General features: G+C 41.1%; 1 protein-coding gene across 1 annotated transcript; it reads right to left on the bottom strand.

The window, feature by feature from the left end:
- Positions 1 to 10,016: 10,016 nt before the first annotated feature.
- LOC138892462 (uncharacterized) lies at positions 10,017 to 10,535 on the bottom strand. Its single transcript, XM_070176181.1, has one exon. The coding sequence runs from the start codon at positions 10,533 to 10,535 to the stop codon at positions 10,017 to 10,019; it is 519 nt and encodes a 172-aa protein (XP_070032282.1).
- Between the last annotated feature and the right edge of the window lie 7,881 nt (positions 10,536 to 18,416).

Genomic DNA, 18,416 nt, shown 5'->3' with positions numbered 1-18,416 from the left:
CTTGACTATAACAAGAATGATTAGGTCCTACTTTTATGAAAGGTAACTTAATGACAACTGAATTTAAGCTTCGCAAAATCAGCAATAGCATAAAAGAGATTAAAGACAAGAAAGTACTATACCAAACATGGTTTGACTTAAACATATAACTGAAGGCTTTATCTAAACATGAGGTAGTGTGTTTAGCTCAACAATAATTTCCAGTTAACTATAACAAACATGACTACGATTTAATTTGTGAAGAAGATGATAACTTAATCTTTACAGAATATATAAAGTAGAGCTATTGGTATTAACATGAGAATGTCACCTCAACAAGACTGTCTCATACAGATACAATTAGCAACTAGATATTAACATGAGAATGTCATAGTGATACTCAGGGATTTGGAGTTAACAGTCACTGATATGGGGAAGGAGAACACTTCAACTTTTCATGCTTCAGTTAAATGATGAAGGATATAAGCTTATGAATTTTTAGGGTTATCCTAGTTAGGACTATCAAACAATAAACTCGACCACAAGACAATCAGAATGTAGGGAAACAATATGTAGAGGTGAAGATCACAGCAGAATCATTAATGGAAGATAGAAGTTTAGGTTAACATGAGTTGTCATTCAAGGCACATTACAACTTAATCATGCAAACTGTTTAGACTCAGAAATGAAAGTCATCAGGAGTCAAATAATAGCTTAATCAATATTAATTAAAGACGTAGAGGGATGAAAAGTGCTCATAAGCAGACAACATCTTATCATAAACAAAAATAAATATTTCTATACTACTTATAAGCATCATAAATGACTGTAGTTCAGAGAAGGCAACAAGCACATTCATAATATTCTAATAAAATGATCAAAAGAGAAATGTTAGAGGTATACTGACCTTTTTAGGGAAATCCGACCAAACAAGAATTTCTCTTAGTTGCTTAAGACCCCCAAATCTTCAAGCTCGAAGCAGCAAAAAGTACCCAGAAATGAGAAAAAAAGGGAAATCGGTAAGAAACCTTAGAATTTGGAATCTCAGAACTGCTCTAAGATGATTGTTCTTTCGTCTAGTTGGTGATTCTAGGTTGTGGTAGATGAATGTTAGGTGAGAATATTAAAGGCTCTATTTATAGTGCCACTAAGGCTCTAGGGTTTCAACGGATTCAAAATTATTAGTGGGAAGTGACGAAAGATTGATGATGATAGCAAAATCGAGTGAAAATCTGAGAGACAGAGGGGAAAAATATGCTCAAGTTTACCGGAGTATCGACTGTTAAAGTTTTGCACCAGAGGTTAAACCCTAATGTCCAGAGGACATTGCATTTGACTTTTGACTTAGAATAATCATGATGAAGCTCCGAAACATGCTCATGTATGCTCCGATTTAACAGAACATGAAGAAAATTCGAAGATTTGAAGATTCACATTTTTGTTTGTGATTTCATAATTGGGGCTTTTGAAATTTCATCGGTGAAATAGAAAGAAAACATTAGGCTTCATAGCCCCGAGACAAGATGAGTGTTCTGTATGTTGATTTGTAAGAACAAGAAAGAAATCAGGTTAAAGGCGTTTTGAGCTTAGGGTTTCAGAACAGGGCATTTGAATATTTAGTGATGAAATAGGAAAATAGATGTGGTGTTTGGATTCGCGGATAAGGAGACAAAAGAGATGATTCTTAATGTTTTTGAGTGACCTTTCACAAATTTGTGCAAGGTTTCTATGATTGATGGTTGCTGGAGATGAGAGAAAAGAGAGAGTTTAGGGAAATGAGGGCGGCTGAGTCTTTGAGAAATGATTAGAGTTTGGAGGGAATAAGGTTGATCTCTAAATTAAAGTCGGGAGATAGAACGGAAGTCGTTGGATCTGTTGATCAACGGCTCCAATTATTTGGGTAATTGAAATTTTAGAAATGATTAAAATAAGGGAAATCGGTGGCCTTTTGATTACTTTGATTGGATGATTGTGATTAGATCTCTAGGTGCTTAAATTAAAGACAAAATGGTGACCAATTATGAGCCGTTGATCTGAGGAACAGACGACTCAGATTCACCGTGTTTCTTGTGTGAGTGTTATGGAGAGGTGATGTTGCGTGCAGTGATTGGTGCAAAGGAGATGGCAAGGATTGCCACATTCTAATGGATATGGGGTATTTGGACTCGGTATTTCCATTTGGGCTTGATAATTGGGCAAAAAATAAATTTAAGAGATGGCCATTTTGCATTTGATTGAGAATTGCAATTGTAGCCCTTTTGTCTTTTAATCCCTTTTAGAATTTAATTTAAAGAAACTTAACAATTTCATTTAAAATGTGGTAAAATTATAACTATTATATATACTACTAATTATTTAATTATTTATAAAATACATTGTTTTTCTGAATTGTAACACTAATTTTGAAATACCAACATAGTAACCTAATTTACTAGAAATTAAAGTGTAATTCATCAAATTAATTGTAAAACCTATGTAATATATAGAAAATGTTATTTTAATAATCTTAAAATAGTAAGTATATTTGTAATGACATAATATTAATATTACGTGATTAATTTCAAAACTAAAACTTAATTAATTTGTGAAAAATAAGTTTTTTTTACTTGAAAATACTTTAAAAATATTTATTGAAAATTATTAAGTATAAATTAATTAATTTTAAAAGGGAGGTTCAAAATTGGCCGTCAACAACTGTCACTCTTTGACCGGAGACGATGAAAAAGTTTTCGGGCAAAGAAATTAAATCAAGGCCAATTTTGTACCGACTTCAGGCATGTATTGCACGAGTTGTATGAAGATTATGAGTTGCAGGATTCAGTTAAGGAAGATTTTGGGAAGACTTTTGGATATATTGGGGCCGAATTCTGGCTTTGAATTACTTACATATCTCGAGCTTAACAAGGATCATGCCTCATGTAGTTCTGGGGTAAATATTTTGAGGAAGCGGCACTCGCAAGAATTATACCGATATCGTATTATGACGATACGACGAGACGGAGGATTGGGTACTCGTTATAGCTTGAGTTTTGCAGCTTGATTTGATGGATTTGAAAATTTTGAGTCTCACTGGTCGTCTTGAACTTGGATCCTTGGCCCACTAATGAGTTTGATGTCCCTATAGCATTGTAGTTTGGTATGCTACTTAGAAAAGTTCCACGATGTGGTGTTTGTTCCTACAAAACAAAGGAAATACACGCATACCAATATATTATAATGCAGAATATATCAAGATGTGATGTAAATAATGCAAGAATTATGATGCATGGCTGCCAATGAGCCTTTATTTTTGGATCGGAATGACGGGATACTTGATTTTGACTCGATTTGTTAGTCAGGCTATGTACCGTTCCGCAGCAGTCGGAGCATTTTAAAATTTTCTTCGCTTATTTGGAGAGCATGATTGGTAGAGTGTGTCTCCACTTGTTGGTAGAGCTTTGCACTAAGAAATGCTTCGTAGTTAAGAGTACCTCTTAGGCATGCTTTTATTTCATTTGATAATACTTTGAATGTTTTGACATTTTGCTCGTGCAGCTCCAGGCACGCTGACGATTTGAGGCAATCACTAAAATCACTCTACAAGGATCATAAACGGGGATTGGCATAACATCGTTGATGAGATTTGCGGCTGTCTATTGTGGTATCCGGTGCGACGGAGCATCAATGCGAGTTCCTTTGTTGGAGAAGTTTGCAGTTTGCTATATACAAAGCTCCGATTGGTGAAGCCGACATTCAATTTGTATAGGGCGCTCCGATTGATTGAGCTGACGGTTTGCTATATACGAGATTTTAATTGGTGAAGCCAATGGCTCATTTGTACAGGGTGCTCCGATAGTTTGAGCAGACGGTTTGCTATGTAAAGAACTTCAATTGGGGAAGCCGACAGCTTGTTTTGTACAAGATGCTCCGATTAGTTGAGCAGGAGATTTGCTATGTATAGGTTTTTCCGTATTAGCTTTCTGATTATGATGTACTTGCAAAGGATTCAAAGGTTAGCTTTAGTTGTACCAGAAAATATTCAAGTAATGAAGGACGAGAGATAATCTTAGATAAGTGGCGGGTCTGTCATTTGCCCCAGTGTGGACTTAGTGCACCAAAAGAAAAATTCTTAGTGGGGACGGGGAAGTTGTTTGTGTCGACCACAGTGTTGGTTTGCCCCGACCTTTGACATGATTACGCCGCGAAGTTCAGTAGATTGAACAAATTACGGTGTATATATATTTTTTGTTTTAGAAAACATTTTGAATATACTTTGTTTTTAAGAAAAATGTCGTTGTTCCGGATTATGACATGTTATGAAAGGTTCTCCACATGTGAGTGTATCCTCCTGAGAACGTTTGTCCTGTTGATGCCGATCTCCTGTGATGCTTCTGACAACGTGGCTGCTTGCTGTCGCGACTGCGTCCTAATTCGAACTAATGCATTATAAGGCTTTCCTAAAGTTATGAACGAATCCTTTCAGGTTGCCTATGTATCCAAAACGGAATCAGGTATGAACGTAGTTGGTGGGTTATGAAATATGATGAAGATAACTGAGCCTGACTCGGGCAGCCTACGTATCCAAATGGAATCAGGTCAAAGCGGAGTTCGATTACAATAAATACAAAACGATGCGATTAAGAATGAAAATGGCCGAGTCTAACTTAGACAGCCTACGTATCCAAATGGAATCAGGCCAGAACGTAGTTCAATTTCAAAAGACAATTGAATCCGATGAGGATTGCCTACGTATTCCTTTATGAGTTAATCAAGTCGGCGTAGTTCCTGAACAACATACAAAAGTGATATTTGGTTTTTCTATTATAAGAGAGAAGGGGGAGAGAAATCGAAACCTACATGGGTTGCATATGTATCCCTCCGTGGGAAGTAAGGTTGAACGAACTTCTACTACAGAAAAAACCTAACTCTATTTGTCTTCAAACATAGTATCTCTTGATTGCGTCTGAGTTGATAAGCTTCGCTGATCTATGATCACCCTCTCACTCAAGACACACAGCACCACACTACACGTATAGACGCAAACCCCCCTCTTTACCGTACGTGCGACTCTCACCGCATAATGCTCGTGCTAACTATTCCATCCATTTCTGCAAAGATTAGAGCTCTACCCGACAGTGCTAGGTGGACCACGTAAGGACCTTGCCAATTTGGTGCGAACTTTCCATTGGGTTCTTCTTAGTGGGGAAAGATTTTCTTCAAGACCAACTGCCCCAGTGTGAACTACCCCGGTGGGCATGTCCAATTGACATTAAGATGTCACGCCCCGACCTCGGGGAGCGCGACCGGTGCTCAACCAAGATATCCCTATCCAGCAAGCCTTTACAATACCTTCTACCCAACTCACCAAAGAATAAATAGGAGAATACCTTGCATTAATTAGGCAGTAAGAGGTCATGAGAATATCACCGGTTCATTTTTATTAGTTACGTCATTAACAAGTCTCCAAAATAGTACATTGTACAATCATAGTTAAAGTGAAACATATGATATGATTACAACATTTTTAGTTTAACTTTCCCAAAAATAGATACAACCCTCACTCTACGACCGGTCTGCAATCCGCAGACATATTCTGCGGTCGCATAATGCGCCGCAGAATTGCCCTCCAAATATTTTGTGTTGGGTCTGCGATGGGTTATGCAACCGCATAATGGACCGCATAATGGTCCAAAAACATTGCCCAGATATTTGCCTCCGTCTACGGTAGATCTATGGTCCGCAGATCAGTTCTGCAACCGCATAATGGGCCGCAAAAAATGCCATTCACGTCCGAAAATTCTCTTCAACTCCCCAACGCAATGTTCTACCTAAAAGTCAGAACCGCCACGAGCAAGCTTGCCATGAAGAATCCCTACAATCATCAACACATAAGTCTACTTCGGCACCACGAAACCCCGGGTTTTAGGTAAAATTTATGGGGCCTTATATCTTCTCCCACTTAGGATCATTCATCCTCGAATGAGGGTCAAAACCCACCATTAGCACCCAATGTGACTCAGCTTCTATAACACACACCAGCAGTTTTAATTTTTTATTAACTCCCCAAATTTCCAAAATTTTTGGTAGAAATTTAACTTGTAACTGGGCCTATCCACCTGTCAGAGAAACCCAAAAACCAATCCTAACAATATGTGCGTGAACCAACGACGTAACATAACATGAAAATAACGGCAATCGTGGCCTCACGAGTAGTATATCACAAAAAAAGGAACACCCTTAACATCAACTGTACAAATGATACATAATTCATAGAAGGTAAACTCTTAACACTTTCATAGAACACAACTTTATAAGTACATGACTATTCAAACAAATGAGGGTATTTCTTCTTCATTTCTTCACGGAGGCAATCTCTTTATTCTTCAACTTTTGAACTTGCCTATCAAGAATGGCAACTGAAATTTCTTCATAAGTCAATTCTTCATTAACCTCGATAGTCTCAACCGGAACAATAAGCAACAGATCTACAACCACCTTCTTCAACATGGATACGTGAAACACCGGGTGCACCAAAGACATCTTTGGAGGTAGTTCTAGCCTGTAAGCCACCTGGCCAGTCCTCTGAATGATTTTGTACGGTCCGACATACCTCGGACTCAATTTTCCTTTCTTACCAAACCGCATTATACTCTTCATTGGAGAAACCTTCAAGGATACCCAATCATTTTCTTTGAATGCCAAATATCTACGACGTATATTCGAATAGGAATTGTGATGACTCTGCGTAGTTCTCAACCGTTCTATAATAATCTTAACCTTATCTATAGCCTGATGCACAAGGTCTGGCCCTATCAACTTTGCTTCCCCAATCTCGAATCACCCAATGGGAGATCCACATCTCCTACCATATAAAGCCTCGAATGGTGCCATCTGGATACTAGCATGATAACTGTTGTTGTAGAAAAATTCTATGAGCGGCAAATGATCATCCCAGCTACCCATGAAGTCAAGAACACAAGCTCGCAATATATCCTTAAGTGTCTGAATAGTCCGCTCTACCTGCCCGTCAATCTGCGGGTGAAAGGTTGTAATAACATTCACCTGAGTACCCAAACCTTACTGAAACTTCTTCCAAAAATTAGCCGAGAACTGTTTGCCCCGATCAAAGATAATAGAAACTAGAGTTCCATGCAACCTGACTATATCCTTGATATACAACTGAGCATATTATTCTGCTGTGTCGGTAGCCTTAACAGGTAAGAAATGTGCTGATTTTGTGAGTCCATCCACAATTACCCAAATCGAGTCGAACTTGCGAGGAGTGCAAGGTAGTCCTACCACAAAGTCCATATTAATCATCTCTCATTTCACAAAAAAATTTCTATGTTCTGTGCCAACCTATCCGGCCTTTGGTGTTCAGCCTTCGCTTGATGACAATTTGGACATGTTGCCACAAAGTCCGCTATATTTCTCTTCATATCATTCCACCAGTAGACTTCCTTAAGATCATGGTGCATCTTTGTAGAACTCGGGTTCATGGAATACCTAGAAGTGTGAGCCTCGGTCATGATTCTTTCCCGGAGGCCATGCATATTTGGAACACATAGACGCCCTTCGTACCTTAGGGTACCATCATCCATGCAAAGAGAAAAGGCCATGATCTTATGTTTATGAATTCCCTCCTTCAATTGTTCCAATAATGGATCGTTGTATTGCTTCTACTTGACTTCTACCACAAGCGACAATTCAGCCCTATTTTTCACAATCACCCCTCCTTCACTAGAGTCCGCAAGACAAACTACCAAACTAGATACAAAATGAACTTCCTTGGCTAAAGGCCTTTGATATGCCTCCAAGTGAGCCAAACGACCCATAGATTTCCGGCTAAGAGCATCCGCTACAATATTAGCCTTCCTCGGATGATATAGAATATCAATGTCGTAATCCTTGAGTAACTCAAGCCATCTTCTATGCCTCAGGTTCAATTCCTTCTGTTTGAAAATATATTGAAGACTCTTATGGTCCGTGAATATATCCACATGGACCCCATACAGATAATGACGCCAAATCTTCAATTCAAATACCATCGCCGCAAGCTCTAAGTCATTGTGTTGGATAGTTCTTTTCATGATTCTTGAGTTGCCTAGAAGCATAAGCTATAACCTTGCCATGTTGCATTAATACACACCCAAGTCCGATTCTTGAAGCATCATAGTATACCACAAACCGACATGTACCCTATGGTAGGGTCAGTACCGGTTTCGTAGTTAATCTTGATTTCAACTCTTGGAAGCTCCTTTCACAAACATATGACCATTGGAACCTAACCGCCTTCTGCGTCAATTTAGTCAACGGAGAGGCAAGAGTAGAGAACCCCTCCACAAACTTCCTGTAATATCCAGCTAAGCCTAAGAAACTGTAAATCTCTGTTAGGGTAGTAGATCAAGGCCAATTCCTCACAGCTGAAATCTTCTGAGGATCAACCTCAATACCTTCTCTTAGACGACATAACCCAAGAACGTGACAGATTCAAGCCAAAATTCACATTTCAAAAACTTCGCATACAACTTGTGCTTATATAGAGTCTGTAGAACTTCCCTGAGATGATCGACATGGTCCTCTCGACTTCACGAATATACAATGATATCGTCAATAAATACTTTCACAAAAGAGTCAAGGAATGTCTTGAAAACTCGGTTCATAAGATCCATGAAAGCTGCTGGGGCATTTGTTAGCCCAAAAGACATTACCAGAAATTCAAAGTGCCAATACCGGGTCCTGAAAGCTGTTTTCAGAATATCCTGCTCCCTGGTCTTCAATTGATGATACCTAGATCTTATATTGATCTTGGAGAAGTACTTAGCACCTTGCAATTGGTCAAACAAGTCATCTATCCTTGGCAGTGGATATTTATTCTTGATCGTGACCTTGTTGAGATGCCGATAGTCAATACACATTCTCAGTGACCCATCTTTCTTCCTTACAAAAAGGACTGGTGCGCCCCAAAGAGACACACTCGGGCGGATGAAACCCTTCTCTAACACCTTTAATTGTTCCTTTAGCTCTTTTAATTATGTAGGTGCCATTCTGTAGGGTGGAATAAATATAAACTACGTGCCTAGTAGTACATCAATCCTAAAATCAATCTCCCTATCTGGCGTGATCCCAGGGAGCTCATCCAAAAAGACCTCTGGAAATTCATTTATAACGGGCACAAACTCAAGTGTAGGTGCCTCAACATCGGTGTCCTTAACCCGTACCAAATGGTAGATACACCCCTTGTTAATCATCTTCATGGCCTTAAGGTAAGAAATAAACATACCCTTCGATACCACATCATCCCCCTTCCATTCAATAACTGATTTATTTGGAATTTCAAACCTAACAGTTCTGGATCGATAATCAAGCTTAGCAAAACACGAATAAAGCCAATCCATCCCCATTATTACATCAAATCAACCATCCCCAATTCAATGAGATCGGACATGGTGTCCTGACCATGCACCATGACAACACAATCCCTATAAACCCACGCGGCCACAATAGACTCGCCAACCATAGTAGATACAGATATCGGCTCGTGAAGCTGTTCCGGTTCTATCCCAAAGTGGAACCAGGATCAATAAGAGCACATACATCATGGGATTGGACAGTCAATATACCTGTCACAATATTTGGAGAAGCCTTTGAATCCCGACGCCTCCGCACAACATAAAAACTGCTGGGTTCTCCTGAACTCTGTGCACCACCCCTAGTTGCACCAAGCCTTGCGAGTGCTAGGGTGCCTCGAGCTGGAGGAGTGCTGTGGATGTAGTAGCTGCAGAACTAGCTGGCTGTGCCGTACCTCTGCCCATGATCCGGCTGGACGAGCGGCATTCCCTCTACATATGGCCCCTCATACCGCACCTGTAGCATATAGGTAGGTCCATGAAGCAGGCCCCAAAGTGCATCCTCCCACACTTAGGGCATGGGGGCCTCCGCTGCTGCTGGAATCTCCCTCCAGGCCGACCCTGCTGGTGGGGTCCCCTATTGCCCTGACTGGGACTGGATGGTTGTGCATTCATCGAAGACTGAGTGAATGATTTAGATGGCCCTGATTACCCTCCCCTAATTGCCGACCTACCACCACCAGAAGAACCACCCAAGTTTCCCGCGGTCCAGGCCTTCCTGCTACCCTCACGCTCCCTTTTATTTTTTAGTTTACGATCCTTTGTAGCGTGAGCAAATGCCACCATCTTCCCATAGTTCATATTAGAATTCAAGGTAGCCGTAGCGGCCTTATTAATAACGAAGGGGCTAAGGCCTTGCACAAACCGGCACACTCTAGCCTCCATAGTGGGCAACATGTGAATAGCATAATTGGACAAGCACGTGTACTCTATATGATACTCCCACACATTCATGCTACCCTGATTCAGGCTCTCAAACTCAGCGGCATGGGTCGCCTTAGTCTCGGCTGGCACGAAATGATCCATAAAGGCATCGGTGAACTCACTCCACCTCGCCCAAGGGCTCCCCTTCTCATGGGACTCCTCCCACATCTCAAACCAAGAATAGGCCACCCCTTTTAGGCGGTAGGAGGCCAACTCTACTCCCTCCGTCTCAGTAGCACGCATAACTCGGAGAGTCTTGTGCATATCATCAATAAAGTAGCGGAATCCCCTGGCTAGAGTGTCTTGTGCATCTCATCAATGTGAACACTAGAGGATCCAACTAGAGAAGCCTGTTCACCCTGGAACTAGCAGAATCCCCTGGCTGACAACATTTGATCTCTAGGCCTGGGAGGCCACTATCTGAACCAATATCTGTATGGCTGCCCTAAGATCCCCATCAGAAACACTAGGACTGGAAGCTGGAGCTGGAGGTGGAACTGGAATATCAATTGGAGGGACCGTTGCACCTTCACTAGGTGTAGGAACTGGTGCAGTCTAAGCAGGAATAGTATACTCAGCGGTGTAGTAATTGAGGGAATATCCTCACCCCTCGGGTGCTCACCTACATCATCAAATAGAGAATCAACTGCCACTCCTTGGCCAGTTCTTGCTTTCTTCCTAGCTAGGCGCCATGTACTGAAAGTTAGAGCAAAGCACGAGTTAAAGGAGGAACAATCTCACAATCAGCTTTATCGCATGATCGAGAACATCAAAGAAGGGTATTATTCCTAAATGCCCAAGTAGCCTCCTAATTATAGATGTGGTCGAACACATACCGATAAGAAGGACTCTACTAGACACGGCTCCAAGACATCCTATGACACTTTAAAACCTTAGGCTCTGATACCAAGTTTGTCACGCCCCGACCTAGGGGAGCGCGACCGTCGCTCAACCGAGATACCCAGGTCAAGCAAGCCTTTACAATACCTTCTACCCAACTCATCCAAGAATAAAGAGGAGAATACCTTTCATTAATTAGATAGTAAGAGGTCATGAGAATATAACCAGTTCATTTTCATTAGTTACGTCATTAACAAGTCTCCAAAATAGTACATTGTACAATCATAGTTAAAGTGGAATAGATGATACGATTATAACAGTTTCAGTTTAACCTTCCCAAAAATAGATACAACCCACACTATGTCTACGGAGCCTCAAACAGAAACAAAAGAGTACTACGACAGTGCCGGAAACAAGGCCCGGCCTATACCTCAAAAACTATGTACATGGAACAAGAGATACAGGACCCCGGAATGAAGTGAGGCTCACGAAGTCAGCTGAAGAGAGGGGGTGCTGCTATCACTGATCAATACCACCTGCTATGAAACCACCTGTATCCATTAAAGATGCAGCGCCCCCGGCAGAAGGGATGTTAGTAAATGTCGAATAGTACTAGTACGAAAACCAAACACCTATGCAAGGACTTGGAAATACAACATGAATATGATGAATCATGGTAACAATAAAATGCTTAGTTAGTCGTTAAATCCATAGCAAATTTATTAAGAGTTTTCAATAACATTTATAAATTCATAAGTCGGAGATCCTCTACAAATACCTTTACACAAAGTGGACCTGCTGCCTTACCCCAACGTATGCAGGTGGAGGTGCAATCACAATACCATAAACTCTATATAAAGCGGCCTTGCCTCCTCACCCCAATGTATGCGGGTGGAGGTGCATTAATCATGCAAAAAACTCTACACAAAGCAGCCTTATCACCTCCCCCGATGTATGCGGGTAGAGGTGTATTCACAATACCCCAACTCTACACAAAGTGGTCCCCCCGCCTCACCCCAATGTATGCAGGTGGAGGTGTATTCACAATTCCACACTTCGGATTCCCAAAATGATAATAGTTTGTACAAGAGAGTTCCCTTTTTAATCAACCATTTTGCACCTTTGGCCTTAGCAAGTGTAAGTACATAAGGTTTCATCAGGTGAGAAATAAGTGTTTAATCACATTGATTTCATACAAGATCTTCTTCCCAAAAGGGGGTATAACATAATTACGTCAAAAATAGAGAATCATTAACACACGAGGGTTCTAACACGTTATGCCAATCGAAAATCAATTTTTACTAGTTTGAATACCCCACATCAATAGAATTTCAAGTTCACCTACACATGATAGAATTTTGCAAGAATTCGAGAATTCCGACACTAGAAGAAGAGTTTAGCCTTCATACCTCGCTTTGAGCTTTCCTTAATTCACTACACAGTTTCGAAAATCCTAGCAACTTCGATCTATTTAGAGACATAGCAAAATTGAACACAAATTAGGAGGATATTCATGTTTTCAGCTCATGTGAGCATTTTATCAAACACTAGGTGGGCATTATTGTTTCTAGCTTTTCCTGTGGAGGATTTCCTTCACTCCACAACCCAAAGTCTACCCATTTGCGTTCAACTACCTTCCCACAACTCATGAATGTACATGCATGCATAAACAACAACCCTCATCCTCAAAACCTTCCTCCCCATTACCTTTTCCCAAACAAAATTTAGTAAGTGAGGGTTAGGGCTAGAATCTTAACTCTTGATTGAATACCTTGTGAGTTTTCCTTGTGAATTCATTAAGTCTTGAGCAAGCATTGATGAAGAATTAGCCTAGTATTTCCTCCTCTCTCTCTCTCTAAAACACTCTCTGTTCTCTCTAAAATATCATATTTCTCTTTCAAAGCAAGCCCCAAGGGCTTTTAATCAAAATAGGGTCGGGTAAAAAACAATTCAAGAAATGAAGCCCAGACACAGATCTGCGGTCGTATATGCAACCGCATAACACTTCTGCAGTCTGCAAAATGGGCCGCATAATGGCCCTCCGGAACTGGGCACCCCTGCCTCACTCTACGACCGGTCTGCAGTCCACAGACCTATTCTGCGATTGCATAATGCACTGCAGAACTGCCCTCCAGAAATTTTTTTGTTGGGTCTGCGATGGGTTATGTGGCCCGCAAAGTGATTATGAGGCCGCATAATGGAATGCATAATGGTCCAAAATAATTGCCCAGATTTCTGCCTCCGTCTGCGGCAGATCTGCGGTCTGCAGATCAGTTCTGCAACCGCAAAATGGGCAGCAAAAAATGCCATGCACTTCCAAAAATTTTCTTCAAATCCCCAATGCACTTTGCAACCCAAAAAGTCTGAACCGCGAAGAGCAAGCTTGCCACAAAGAATCCCTACAATCATCAACACATAAGTCTACTTCGGCACCACGAAACCTCAGGTTTTAGGTAAAATTTTGTGGGGCCTTACATAAGGTGTCTTTCCTAATTGTGCGTAGGTGCCAAGGACCGACTCCCCAAAGGTTTAAACAGTATGACCTATTTTGCTAGAGTAGAGTGTTTCCAACTTTTGAGTTGGACTGAAGGCTCGAGAAGTTATGTCAGTTGCCCTGACAAAGCCATTCTCTAAAACTAGAGAGTTTTGAAAAGAAGGTTTGGAGGGGTGTAAGAGACAACCCTTGCATGCTATCGTGTGTGATAGTGTACGGCCAAGACTCGATAGGAAGATATGTGATGACAATGTATATAAAGCAGTAACAGACAAGGGTGTAACAACAATAAGCATGATAATAAGCATAAAGAGCAAATAAAGCGGGTAAGCATGTAATTGCAATTTTATCTACAATTAAAGTAATGTACAAATAAATATAGATGACAAATTAGTCTAAGTCTGCTAAGGTCAGAACCTAAGTGTGATTCCCCAGCGGAGTCGCCATGTTGTTGCACCCTATTTTGTACTAGTCAAAACAAGATTCAACTTCTGGTTTCTCTGTTGTTGATAAAAGAGAGTTGCCACCTAATAGTTAAAGGTATATTAGGGTACCTATTACTAAGTCATATTCTTTATTGGTCTGCTAACTGGTGAGATTATGATTAAGGGTTCTTGCTTTTCTAAGGGGAAGGTGTTAGGCTCCCCTTAAAAGGGAAGGTATTAGGCTCCCCTTAAAATCTACCTAGCTCCATATGACTTAGACTAATTTTAAGGGATCAGTTATTTATACTACGCCTTAATTACTATTAATGAGTATGGCTTACTATATATCTAAGGGAGAGTATAAAAAGGGATCTAAGACTTAATATGTAACAACCCGACCGGTCGTTTTTCTTTCTAGATCCTTGTTCCCCTAATTAAGAATCCCCATATGTGCTTTTACTGTTTTATGACTTGTGGGGATGGTTAGTTCGGGTTTGGAAGGGTTCGGGTTGAAATCGGAATACTTAGTTCCTTAATAGTGGCATAAAATGGTTAAGTTCGACTTGAGTCAACGTCTTGAATAAACGACCTCGGAACCGGGATTTGATGGTCCCAATAGGTTTGTATGAAGATTTTGGACTTGGGCGTATGTTCGGATCGGGTTTTGGATGACCTGGGAGCATTTCGACGCTTAATATTGAAAGTTGGCGCATTTAAGGTTTCCAAGTTCTTTAAAATTTAGTTTGAAGTAGGATTTGATGTTATCAAGGTCCGATTGGGATTCCGAGCCTGGAATAGCTCCATATGGTGATATAAGAATTGCACGTAAAATTTTGCATCATTCAAAGTTGATTTGATAGGAATCGGAAGCGCGACAGTGTTTCTAGAAATTTTTGAGTTTCATAATTTGATTCATGCATTTTGGCATCCGATTCGTATTTCAAGATGTTATTTTGGTGTTTTGAGTGCGCGAGCGGGTCCGTGATAGGTTATTGGATGTCTGAGTGTGATCGGATGCGGTCCCAGGGGGCCCTAGATGCGAAACGGATTGGAATCGGACTCGAAACTTGACTTTTGGGAGCTGCTGGTGCCCCAGTTCTGGTGCGTTCACACCTGTGAGGTATTTGCCGCATGTACGACCTCACAGAAGCGGCCCATCAACCGCAGAAGTGGCCTAGAGCAAGCTGCCCAGTGGTCACAGAAGCAGAGGGTTTCCCGCACCGGTGAGCTCACATGCGCGAGGGAGATGGTCGCAGGTGCGGGCTAGGCCAAGGAGGCTTGGGTCCGCAGAAGTGGGCGATCTTCCGCAGGCGCGTGTGCGCAGATGCGGCCCAGCTCCACAGGAGAGAAAGCCGCTGGGAGGCAGTGAGGTGCATTTAAGTCGGGACTTAGGCTATTTTGCCTCATTTCATCGATCTCTTTGGGCGATTTTTGAGTTCTTTGAAGAGGGATTCTCACCTAGCTATTGAAGGTAAGTAATTTCTACCCAATGTAAGTTAAATATATAGGTTGGGGTAGATTTTAACATGTAAAATTGTGGAAATTATGGTTTTAGTTTAAAAACCTAGGTTTTGGATAAAAATGGAATTTAACCACGAAAATGATTATGAAATTGGGTGAAAATTATATATTTGAGTTAGTGAGATTATGGGTAGCTATTATTTTCAAAAAATTTCGGAATCCAGGCACGTGGATCAGGGGGTGAATTTTAGGAATCTTCCAATTTGGGTCGGGTAATCACTCTAATAGCTAAATTATTAAGTTTTGATTGTATATTGATTAATTTATATAATTTTTGGCTAGCTTCGGATTGTTCGGCACCAAGTTGAGGCCTTAGAGTGAATTTGTGGGCCGGAAAGTGAGCTTTGAGACAAGGTAAGTCTCTTGCCTAACCTTGTAAGAGGGAACTCATCCCTTTAGGTGTATTTTGTTGTGTATTACTTATGTGAGGAGATACGTACGCACTAGGTGACGAGAGTCCGTGCATAGGTATATTCCATGAGATGTCCGGGTAGTCATAAATTCACATCATGCTTTAATTGAACTGTCATGTTTGTTAAGCATATTAATTATCTTAAATAGAGCTGAGACTAGAGATTTTAAAATTGCAAACTTCCAATTTAGATTTCTTATTTTTGGAAAGAATTGAGGAATACATAATAACTCTAAGAAATCCATGTCCTCTCGAGTATAGAGAGCGAGGTAAACTTATCTACTCTCATAGGAGCGGGTCGTTCGCTTCGGCAGTATAATAGATGCATCTATTATTCGTGTCGTTTGACCCCTGGCAGTGCACACAGTACTACTCATTTGGCGGAGCTCAGCCAGTTGCAGTAGCTATACCTGAGCCCAGACCAGCTGCAGCCGGCGAGCTGCAGAAGCTATTGGATAGATGGACCAGGCTACATCCTCATGTCTTTGAGGTGAGCCACATGAGGACCCCAGGACTTTATTGGTCGTTGCAAGGACACACTGCACAAAATGAGCATACTAGAGTCCCACAGGGTGGACTACCACCTTTCATTTGGAGGGCAAGGCCCGTAGATGTTGGCAGTCCTATCTTCTTGGCAGGCCAGCAGGTTATCCTCCCTTGACTTGAGACCAATTCACACGCCTCTTTCTTGATAGATATATTCCACCCTCTTAGAGGGAAAAGTTGTGATTTTAGTTCAAGTAGCTTCAGCAGGGTTAGATGTCTGTGACCGACTATGAGGCGAGGTTCTCTGAGTTATCTCGCCATGCACTTATGATACTTCCTACTGATGCAGCGCGAGTGCGGAGGTTTTTTGTGGGTTTGCACTCTGGTATCCAGGCCACTATGGCCCGAGAGGTTGAGATGGGGACTTCTTACGAGCTGGTTGTAGAGATAGCTCGGAGGATCGAGGGTGTGCGTCAGCGGAGCCGCTGTTTCGGTATTCTGGAGGGTTCAATAGTGCTCCGTCTGGGGGCAGAGGTTAGTTTGTGAGGGGTCGGTATAGCAGGCCCACATATCCAGCACTACCGCCTCCTTGGCGTGCTTTAGTGCGGCCCTATATCAGCGCCATTCCAGCTCCTACCGTCCCCCAAGTATTCAGGGTTCCTCCAATGGGTATTCAGGCCACCATGGTCAAACTTAATGTCAGTAGCCCACCGTTCCGAGGGGTTATTTCGAGTGAGGGGATCCTGGCCACATGAAGAGATTATACCCCAGACTTCGGGGAAAGGCAGTACAGCAGGGTCATCAGCCTATGATTACATCACCAACTGTTGCACCAGTCGTCCGACCACCCAAAGGCGGAGGGCACGGGGGTAGGGGCCGTCCTATTACACTCCACAGTATTACAACGATGTTACACCCCGTAGTATTGTACGTTGGATTTGTCATAAATTGACATCAGATCAAGGAAAAGATTATTTTGAGATTATAAGTATTACGCTATTTCAAACAAGTGATAAGTAAATCCGTGAAGGTGAGAGTGTAAGTGAATTGAAGAAACTGAGTTTCGTCGAAGTTTGACAATTTGGGATAAAACACGGTTCAAGCTATAATACCCCATATTTATCGACTAGTTCTATACAAGGTACCACATGACCATGATAGTAAGGTGTATAAAGTATGTTAAAAGTGATTAGTATTTTAAGTAATTTGAGATAATTCTTTATTATGTGGATAATTGGTTAAGTATTGATTTTTAGTGGGAGGTTAACAAGGTAATCGATTTTGGTGGATAAGCTTAAAGGGACATCACCCTCAACGTGGCAGCAAGGGGACTTAAGCAGCAATGACTCTTTGGTGTATATAATTCGGTGGCATATTTAGAGATTTTTGGGCAAAATAATCCCCAAAAGTGGGGCCCACAAACCTCAACGATAAGGGATTTTAATACATCATTTAAGAGGGATGTGCATGTTGGTTATGTAACGGATGAAGCCTCCAAAATAATTCATATGAAACTTCATAATACTATAGCAACGTAAGATTTGCGATTCTAAGGAAGTACGGTGCAATCTTTCTCAAGAATATCATACGGATTTTTCTCTATTTCGATCTCGCCATTACGTGTTTCATAGAGATTGGCGTGTGTTAGAGGGATTGTCAACATAATCGGCTCAGGTATGTTAAGGCTATCCCTTCTTTTCTTTTGGCATGATTCATATGATACAAACAAAACGAGCAACTGTACAACTTTCATAAATACCTCTATTCAGAAAAGCACTAGGGGTGCCTATGTTCTTGATTTCCCATGTGTCTTATTATATCTTCTGTTCATGGGTCTCGAAAAAAATGCGTAATTGATACAGTTTATCCGAAGACATATTGATCTTATGACATTCCGAGAAATCTTATTAACTTACTTCTTATACATTTCATTCATTTATACATGT

This window comes from Nicotiana tomentosiformis, chromosome 5 (assembly GCF_000390325.3).
Source record: "Nicotiana tomentosiformis chromosome 5, ASM39032v3, whole genome shotgun sequence".
Lineage (NCBI taxonomy): Eukaryota > Viridiplantae > Streptophyta > Magnoliopsida > Solanales > Solanaceae > Nicotiana > Nicotiana tomentosiformis.
This window is presented reverse-complemented; position numbering and strand designations above follow the sequence as displayed.

Bases quoted from the DNA above. Each gene is read 5' to 3' on its own strand.
- LOC138892462 (XM_070176181.1), bottom strand. From the start codon at position 10,535: ATGCGTGCTACTGAGACGGAGGGAGTAGAGTTGGCCTCCTACCGCCTA.